This window comes from Lissotriton vulgaris, chromosome 5, assembly GCF_964263255.1.
Source record: "Lissotriton vulgaris chromosome 5, aLisVul1.2, whole genome shotgun sequence".
Classification (NCBI taxonomy): Eukaryota; Metazoa; Chordata; class Amphibia; order Caudata; family Salamandridae; genus Lissotriton; species Lissotriton vulgaris.
Window position 1 is genome coordinate 62,892,513 of NC_141693.1, and position 10,505 is coordinate 62,903,017.

The window sequence follows — 10,505 nt, forward strand, 5'->3', positions numbered from 1 at the left end:
CCTACAAAGCCCTCATGGAGTGGATTCACTTACAGTCCCTAAACACCAACAAACATACCTTGTATTTTCAGCAGCCTTCTCGAAGGACACTTAACACCCCTAAATATACATTGTATCCTCTTAAAGACTTAACAAGTGTATTCAATTGTGAATCGTGATCGTCCACAGACATGCCTTGTGCTCCTCTGCAACTTCTTCCTCTGCAAAATGTACAGAATGCCTTCACTTGTGAATCTTGAACACCCACACATGTACCTTGTGCTCCTCTGCAGTTTCTTTCTCTGTGGAACTTACAGAGTGTCTTCACTTGCGACTCGTGAACACCCACATACACTCCTGAAGCGCCAGGATACCCGTAGGGGGACAGTATGCGCTATATAAGATCTAAAATCAATCAATCACTCCTTGCACAGCTTTCACTTTGGGGTGCAGTATCATCCATAAACATCCACACACATACCTTGTTCTCTTCAGCAGCCTTCCAAAGGCATACACATTTCTGTACTTCTGATTTAACATAAAACTGCATTCTGGGAGTTGTAGTCTAGGTTCATTTTACTTGACCCTATTGCTTCGACACACGAGATAAAAATGTTATGTAAAAGCAAAATCCAGGAATGGAAATGTGTTGTCCCAGTGACATGGAGCCATCTGGCCACCCTATAAAAAGAGCGACTCGTGATCTCTGGACACTCTCACACACAGCGTGTGCTCTCTGGCTGCCCCTTGGTGCGGCTCAACAATCGACTTTGTTATCCCTGAACATCCACAGACGTACCTTGTAATCTTTACTTGTAGTTCCAGAACACCCCACATACACTGTGTGCTCCTCTGCAGGGGCTTCAATGGGGCTCAAAGAGTGACTCTGAGATCCCTGAATGCCCACAGACGTACCTTGTGCTCCTCTGCAGCCTCCTCTACAGGACTTGCTGAGTGAGTTTTATGCTCCTTGGACTCCCGGCAGACCCAGCATATCATCCTTTGATCCTCTGCACAGAACAGCAGCTGCGCCTGGTGATGTTTCTCGCACAGATTCTCCTCCGGGGGCTTCACTGGGGGCAGATGAAGCTGTTTTAACATTTCCACCATGTTCCCCAGTTGCCTGTTGGGTCGGAGGTTTTTCCCTGAAGATATTTCCCTGCACTGTGGACAGGGGAAGTTTCCATCTCTCCCCTCCCAGCTCTGGGTGATGCAGGAGCGGCAGAAGTTGTGTCCACAATCGATCATCACCGGATCAGAAAAATATTCCAGACAGATGGAACAAGTGGCCTCTTCCTGGAGGTTCCCGAGCTGAGCTGCTGCCGCCATGATGCAGAAATGCAGGAAGTAAAGTTAAGTTTCATTTCTCTCTCTTTGTGCAGTGGGAGTGTCTGTGCGTCTGTCCCTCTCTGGCTGCGCTGGGACTTCCGGTTTCATGTTACTTTTACTTTCCCAGAGCAGAGATCTGACTCCTCTGCTGCCTGTGCTCTGACTCGAGGTTTCCCTCCTTTTTCAGCTAAAATACCAGCACTTCGGTTTTGTACTTAGATTCTGTAAGTGCCAGGAGCGGTCACCCAAATATGGATTGGTATAAAATCCTCCAAGTTATTTTTAACTTGTCAATTCTGCGATCTGCGTTCTCTTTTGCACCTCTAATATCTCTAACTTTCACCAATGCGAGACCCTGTGCATTGCAAATGCTTGTTTATCTGTTTGAGGTAGGCACAGTTTTATGTTGTACTTGTGGCATATCCATAATTATGGGTACAATGCAATTTGTGCAAAATCCCTTAATTCCATTGGCTTTGATCAAAAAACATTTGTACAAAAACAATTCTATATTGCATTCGGAAAATGGTTTGTAAATATTTTACTGGTTATAACTGCACATATTAGTTTACTTTGAACACCATAGAATGTCCCTTCTATGCACAATTTACTCTGCTCATATTAGTCACTTTTGTACTCAAAAAGGAGCTGTTCATTGAAGGTCAGAGGTCTAAACCTAATAGTGACTACAATAACAAGCATTGGCATAGCCAATAGTTCTCGCCTTTGGGACCTTATAAGTATTTAGTTATGCAGCACAATATCCTTGGTGCAGCAGCATCACCTGTTGTATGGCTAAACACTTATAAGGTCCCAAAGGCGAGACCTGTTGGCTCTGCCAATGCTTGTATATTTCTAGCGATGGTTGAGCCTGGCATGCAAATGTATATTCAGTAACTTTCACAGAATAATCTAATTAATTTGAACCAGTCCCTAAAATCTGTAAAGTTATGAAGCTTTACACAATATTGTGTGAATAAAAGCCTATTGATCAATTGTGCAGCTGCCTGGTAACACCAGGCCAAGAGGTGGGAGCCTGCATTGGACCCAGTGCAGTCAATTTCAATTTCAAAGCTTTTATTCGATTTGTAAGTACAAATCATACAAGCAAAACTTATATTACAATTCATTACATTAAAATTATTATAGGAAGGCTAAGTTATACGAGAGAACTCCGGAAAATTTCATATGAGGAGAGGACAATAATGAATAATAACAACACTAGACGTTAATTCATATTTGAAGATAAGATGATAGACAAAAAACGCAGGGATTCACGTGCAACGGAAATTAATAATCATCACATGGAGTGCATATCCTAGCAGCTGTACATTTTGGACAAAACCCAAGCCAAGGACATGAAACATTATAAATTACAAAATAAATTTAAGAAACAAAATAAGTACAGACAGGACGGTGTAAAATATGGCAGCTCTAGATACTTCCTGGCAGCTGTACTTTACCAAATAAAAATAAATTCAGGTGCAATAAGTACGTTAAATAATAATTAAACATTAAAGGCTAGAGGGCAGAGGAGTATAACTGTGCAAACAGGGCTAAAAATAATTATCACAGAAAATACTCTTCCTAACAGCTATACAGTTTAAATCAGACCCAGAGTAAAAAGAGCCTTTTACATAATTGTTTGTCGCATACTGTGTATAAAAACATAAGAGTACAGACAGGAACATATAAGAATTATGGCAATACAATACATTTCCTGGCAGCTGTACATTTCAGAATAAAGGTAGCAACAAAAAAACAAATATCCACACTCTCTAGTGCTGATAATAATACGAAGGCATTCTTAAAAGACCGTATATTGTATTTGATAAAAATAGGTTTTAAATACCTAATTCTTAAAAAGTGATAAAATTTACAGAAAAGTAGGAAATGGCAGCAACTCTGGCGTGAAATATTATCACATGGGCAGGGAATTTCTGATTTAAGTTTCTGTACTGGAAATGCAACAAGATGGTGTACGATACCCAACCTAACACGGGTTAAGACAAATTGATGAGATGGGCGGTTGACCACTGAAAGATAGGCTTGGAACCCTGATGGTAAACTGAGTTCCTTGTAGAATTTCACAGTAGCCAACTTGCCAAACACCTCATCTCGCCCTTTCTTTTTATACTTTAGAAAAGTTTGTTTGATTTCTTTTTTGGGTATATCAACCACCAATTCGGGGTCAAGGAAAACATCGATGTCAAACAGAGTTTTATACCATAGGTGGATATAATTCAGCCAAAGGATGCGTGATGAGAAGTCCAAACCTATACAATCAAGGATAATTTCTTGAGTGAATCGAGTCTCTGGCTTAGCCCAAATAGAGCGCCACAATAAGAGTGGGCGAACGGCTGCTAAGTCAGAAATGAACTCGACCCCAACCTCGTCATGGATTAGTTGAACAGAAGCCGAATGGGGGACGCATAACACTCTTTTTAAAAACTTATTTTCATCTTTTTGTAAAAGAGTGCCATCTATGTGGCCCCACACACCCACCCCGTACAATACAGAAGGAACACATCGTATGTTATATATGTTGATCATATCTCGGATACTTCTTGATCCGAGTTTGGAAGCAAAGCGAAATACGCTGCTTGTAGTTCGCAACATTTTCATTCTGATATTGTCAAGCTCGGATTTCCAAGACCCGTCGTTGGCATAGGTGATACCTAAATAACAAAATGATTTGACTTGGAGCATTTTGTCCTTGTCTAAATAAAAACTGGACTTCAGTTTATTAGCTGACTGACCACACAGCATAACATAGGTCTTAGATTTATTTACACAGAGTCTCCTATTTTGGATAAACAGCATGAAACTGTTAATGAGACGCTGTAAGCCTATCTGAGTGCGGGATAAAAGGACAGCGTCATCCGCATATAATAAGATTGTGACAGGTTTGCCACCAATCAGCGGAGCGTCTGCCGGTATAGTGGCTAAAGTGCGATCAACACAATTAATAAAAAGAGAAAATAAAAGAGGGGCTAATACGCATCCTTGACGGATGCCCCTTGACACTTTAAAAAATGGTGTGCATTCACCAAGGGTACCGTATCGGACTTTACAAGAAAGTTTCTCGTAGAGCCTTGCCAAAAAATTGACTATTTCTTTCGGTGCTCCTAACTCCAGTAAAACCTGCCAAAGAATACCATGATCGACTAAGTCGAACGCGCTGCTCAAATCAGCAAATCATAAAAATAAATTGCCCTTTTTAGCTACTGTATATTTGTTGATTAAAAGGTCCAAGTTTACACATTGCTCTAAAGTGCCCATGCCTTTCCTAAAGCCATATTGCACCTTAGTTAAAATATTCATGTCTTCAGCCCAAGTTTCTAGCCTTATGAGCAGAATTCTGCTCATAACCTTTACTGAGGCGTCCAATAAAGAAATGGGTCGGTAATTGGAGGCCTCAGATTTACTTCCTTTTTTAAATAAGGGGATGATAACCGATTGGCCCCAGGAAGGGGGAATATTACCTTCAGCTGCACAATTGAAGGTCCTCACCAAAATGGGGGCCCACAAGTCAGGTGCAGCTTTTAATAAGTCCATCGGGACCCCATCGGGGCCCGGGGCCTTCCCCCCCTTGCTGTTGGCAAGGCCTTCAAGTCCCTCTTCCAGGGTTATCCCCAGGGGAAAAGGTGTCCATATGGGTGATTCAACAGGAGGTGGTGTTAATAATATCCCTGCAGGGTTAAAAATTTTTGTAAAATGGGTAATCCACTCCTCACATGCAACATGAGAAGTAATCTCCGGGATGCCTTCTGTATTTAAAAATGGGCTGTTGACTATTTCCCAGTAGAGTTTACTATTTTTTGTCTCAACTGCTTCATTCAACTTATCCCATGCTTCTCTCTTTAAGACCTTTTTCCTATTGGAAATAGCCATTTTATAGTTGGCCCTTGTTTGTTTAATTCTATTGCCGTCTCGGGGTTTAGACCCTAAGGCAAGCTTCAAATCCCGTAGGGCTACAGTGCAAGAATTATCAAACCAACCCAGTTTTACAGTTTTGTTGGTTGAAAATTTTTTTCTGAAAATACCCTCAATAACAACATTAATACAGGTGAATTGTGATAACAAGAGATCAGGATCAATGACATCATTCAAGCAGTAACTAATCTCAGCTTTGCAGCTAACTACGACCTCCCTTTGTTTGGCCGCAGAATTGGCCCCTGTCCATTTAATCCTCGGGCCATTAGGTCTGCTAGAAACAATTTCGGTGGTACAAAATTCCCCGGTCTCTGTTATGGCGCCTCTACCAGGAAGGGTTACACATATGCTATTGTGATTACTGAGACTTTCTTCTCTCACATACAAGTTTAGGTAATCACCATTACTGGAAAACAAGATGTGGTCGATAAAAGTCCCAGCTTCCCTCCCTGTAAAAGTAGGGCAACTAACATTCTGGTTGTTTTTATTACAATTTAACAGGACTAGATCTAATTTGAGTAGCAATTTGTTTAAGACTGAGCCATAATGGCAATGTGAAAAATGGGGAAAATCCTCGCCCTTATTGGTGCCCCCACTGGGAATATCCAACTCCATCCCAAAGCCACAGGGATTCCCCTTAGATAGGTGGCATGGCTGCAGGTTAAAATCCCCAGCCCAAAGGATGTCCGTCGTCTTATGGGAGATGCCCATGGCCTTGGCGATTTCTTTTTCCAAAGGGAACAGAATATTCCCTCTGGTAGCATCGAAGATGTTATTGTAGAAGTTAACAAGGACCAGATCGTTACCCTTGCCACATCCAATCCTTAACACCTGGCTGTGAGCACCCACAGTTGAGCTGCTTCTAACTTTGTAATTACTCAATCTGTTAGATAGAAGTATCAGAAGTCCCCCCTTTGCCCTACCTGAGCTGGATTTGGTGGCATTGAGGCAATAAGATGAGTAGCCTTCTACGTTTATATCCTCCTGGCTCCAGGTCTCCTGGAGGAGGACTATATCAAACCCCTCTCCTATGAACCTGAGCCAAAAAGGGGTGTTTAATTTTCCTGCAATACCAGCAATATTCCAGGAAATCAGGGTAAGGTCTACTGACTTCGTAGCCAGGACTGAAGTCCTCGGTTGTCCAATTGCTGACCTCCTAAAGGGAGATTCGGTATTGGTGGAATGATGACTGAAAGGGAGGGATTGGATGGAGATACCCTCCAGGACGGGAACCCTCTGTAAACCCATATGTCCACTTGGGGATGCAGATGCCGCGGTGAAGACCGCATGCATACTGGTATGGACGGATTGCACACTTAAACAAGATCCTGACTGCCTATTGACTGGTTGGTTAGATGGTGGTGGAACATAATGTCAGTCAACCATCTCCAGGCAGTCATATCTGTTTGATGTCTGAATACCTTGCCACCCCCCATCTGCATAATGGCTATTGTTGGAATACCGGGGGCGATGTACCCATTCCCTACCCCTATTCTGTTGGGTTCGCCATGGGTCACCATAATTCCAAGGATGTTCTTCGGTCATGGCCCAGTTTGGCGGAGGAATTGGGTAGTGGTAATTAAATGTGGGGGGGTAGAAAAAGGAGAGACGATGGGTATCGATTCCCCCTTTCTTCTCCAAATCTGGCCACGAACAAATATGGTTCACAGTAGAGGCATCGTCACATGTAACAATAACGCAATCCCCCTGGATACTCTTGGGGCTCTTCCCCACCCAGGGTACCCTACGTACCGATGAAATTCCACAGGTGATGGAAGACTTCAGGGGCCTGTTGATGCTAAGCCACTGAAGAATTTTGTTCCGAAGGGACCAATGAGGTTCGTCAGTTCCCGCTGTAAGTTCAGGTACTCCTGTTAAGATTACAGTAAATGGAGATACCTCGGGAGCCAGATGAACTGGACGTTTAGGTCTGGGCCCCTTCTTGCCTACATGGGGATGGGTTTTGGGGAAAACCTGAGGTTTACTATTTGATTGCTGTAGGAGCGCATTGGTCGTAGTGTGATTAGTATCAGTTGACATAACTTGGGGGGTATGGACAGCAGGAGTTTGCTGACTAAGAGTCGGTGTCTGAGATACAGGTGTAACTTTGGGCTTTGGTTTTGTGCAGTTTGTACAAGAATTTATCACAGATGGAATGGGGGTTGTGGAGACACTTATTTTAGATTGTATATTAGGCGTAACAGTCTATCGGTGTTGACTGGGGGAACCCCCGGACCGACCGCTGTACAACCCCCCCCAGGTTTGTCAAATGTTACCCTAGGCTGGTTCGGTGTTTTAACAAGAAGTATGGCAAGCTGTTTTTCAATTGCCATAACACTTCGTTCCAGCGGCTGGAGATGATGTATAAGTAGGTCCCTAAAACTTTCAAATAGCTGAGAGTAATCACGATTCAACTGACAAGGGTCATCCTCCCGAACAACAGCCAAGGTGGGACAGTGTAAATTGGGCAAAACAGAGGATACAGAATTAGTATTAGGGGAAGCGTTCATGTTAATAGCTATAATTGGATCTTTGTTTCTCCTGTTTTTTGGAGGTTGGTTGACCTTATTCCCTTTGTTTATAGGTGCTGGCTGCTTGGAAACCACACCTTCTCTCTCCCCCATAGACCGGGCACCTTGAGCAGAATCTTCGGCTGCGATCAACTCTAGGTCAGGGGTGATCTCAAGGTTCCCTGTGGTATCCAATTCCAGAGACAAATTTGTTGTCGACAGGTCAACTGCATTAGGAATTGAATGAACTTGTACTAGTGCATTTCCAGGCTGCATTAAAATAGGAATAGGTGCAGCTATTGGAAGCGGGGTTAGGGCCGCGGCTATAGGGCCCAAAGATGATCTCCTAGCAATCGCAAGGTCCTGGGAAACCCTGCGCTCCAGGAGAGAAATATTTAGGTTGATAGCCTCGGTAGTAGAAGTTATAAACTTGTCAATAGGTCCTGTAAACTGCGCAGTTCTAAGGGCAGTCTTACTTCTGGATCCCCTTGTAACAGACATTATAGCGGGGATACGGGCTCCACGGACTAAGTCCAATTCGCAAAAGTCAAAGTCAAAAGGAGGTTACCTTCAACAGGAGAATGGGTCGACTGGCAAATGTCAACCAAGGGAATAGGCCCAGCCCAGCCTGGTTCAGTCTGGAACGGGCTGAAACGGGCCCGCCCTTGGCCCAGGCTTCGCCCGGCGTCCCGCGAGACGGGGTGGCAGCAGATTTAAGCGCCGCCTGGTGCGTGATTGACGCGGACTGCGTCTCCAGGAATGCTGGGAAATGTAGTTTTAGACCCCACACCGCACTCCGCTCGGCGGCCGGACCCGGTGATGGAGCTGGGGTCTGGTGGCGGGAGGCGGGCGGTCACAGGCACAGGATAGCGAGGAGTACTCTCTCCTCAAGGGATTTCCAGCAGTGGTTCACTCGTAGCAATTCCCCCCCTCGACCGGGGTGGCAGCAGATTTAAGCGCCGCCTGGCGCGTGATTGACGCGGACTGCGTCTCCAGGAATGCTGGGAAATGTAGTTTTAGACCCCACACCGCACTCCGCTCGACGGCCGGACCCGGTGATGGAGCTGGGGTCTGGCGGCGGGAGGCGGATAGCGAGGAGTACTCTCTCCTCAAGGGATTTCCAGCAGTGGTTCACTCGTAGCAATTCCCCCCTCGACCGGGGTGGCAGCAGATTTAAGCGCCGCCTGGCGCGTGATTGACGCGGACTGCGTCTCCAGGAATGCTGGGAAATGTAGTTTTAGACCCCACACCGCACTCCGCTCGGCGGCCGGACCCGGTGATGGAGCTGGGGTCTGGCGGCAGGAGGCGGGCGGTCACAGGCACAGGATAGCGAGGAGTACTCTATCCTCAAGGGATTTCCAGCAGTGGTTCACTCGTAGCAATTCCCCAGTCAAAAAATTAGGCTTGTATGTGTCAAACTTTAGTTTTGTATTTTTAAAAGCCTACCCAGTGCAGTCATTTTAAAACCCACTCAGAAACGGGTAAGCCCAGAGCCTGTTGGTTTACTCTTCGGGGCGTTTGGGTAGATTACTGTGGGAGATAGATGAAAATGAGTGGAAGAAGAGGAAAATGATTAAAGAAATGCAGAGAAAAAAATGATAAGATTGGAGAAAGGGATAATGATGAGAGAAAGAACATAAGGACGAACAAACGAGGCAAGGGAAGAGGATGTCAGAGAGGAAGAAGGGAGGGAATAAGGAGGGAGAGGCAAAAGATGGGAAGAAAGAGGAAAGAAGTGGAGTAATAGGACACGAGACAAGGTTGGTAATAGGGTAAAGTTAAATGATTAACTTTGAGACCCTTAAGAAGGAGCACACCTTATAGTGGCAGCAGGGCCCAGAGATGCACACACACACACACACACACACAGGTACATTAAAACATGCAGAGAATTTTCTATTTCCTCCCTGGCCCACCCATTTGCACGGCTGCAAGCTTGTGTCTTTTTTCAGGCACCATGAGAACAAGCCTTACTCAAAACCGAGACGTTTTGCCACATTCTTTTCGGCTGCATTAGGAGAGCGGTAGAAAGGGCAGATGCAACCCGGGGAAGGAATCCCTCCCTCTGAAGTTCTTACACAGAGATGCAGGAAAAGCAGCGGTCTGACGCAGTTTCCCGGAAATCAGAGGAGCAGGTAAGTCAGCTTTGGGAGTGGAAGGGAGTAGCTCCTTCTCTTTGATGCTGTAGAGGCGGTGGCTGGGTACAGCAGAGAAAGGCCGACTCCTGGCATAGGCGGCAGACTCCTCCATCCCGGGGGGTGGGGAGGGGGGTGCATGCCGTAAAGTCCATCCCGGCCCCGTCCGATGGGTCAGCAACGAAAACAGACGGAAGGACAAATGGGCAGAGAAGGTGAAAAAGCAACAGAACAGATCAAGAGTGCTAAAAAGAAGGGAAACAAGAGGGAGATGGGTAAAGAGAAAGCCAACTGCACGCACCTCCATGGGCAGTGAATAACTAATTAGAAAAAACAAAAAGGTAAAAAAGCAACAGAAGAGAACAAGAGTGCTAAAAGAAGGGAAACAAGAGGGAGATGGGTAAAAAGAAAGACAAGCGGCGCACTGAAAGTTAAACACGCTACAGCGGCAGGGAGAGGCAGAGGGGTGCACCCACAAGTGGTGTGCGCGCGCCTAGGAGAGCAGTCTCCTCTTTTTCAAACCACATGCTTGTGCTGCGCCGCTGCGCACTCCTGCAAGGCGTATGCCGCCAGAAGCACGAATATGTGCTTTGAAAAAGAGCTGCACGACGGCTAA

General features: G+C 45.3%; 1 protein-coding gene across 1 annotated transcript in view; it reads right to left on the reverse strand.

The window, feature by feature from the left end:
- LOC147710170 (E3 ubiquitin-protein ligase TRIM39-like) overlaps positions 1 to 1,342 on the reverse strand; it is a 99,174-nt gene extending 97,832 nt beyond the window's left edge. The window contains exon 1 of the mRNA XM_086920861.1: positions 895 to 1,342. Within this exon, the coding sequence (XP_086776987.1) occupies positions 895 to 1,308 (414 nt within the window). The 5' untranslated portion in view covers positions 1,309 to 1,342. The remainder of the gene's footprint in view (positions 1 to 894) is intronic.
- Positions 1,343 to 10,505: the final 9,163 nt, after the last annotated feature.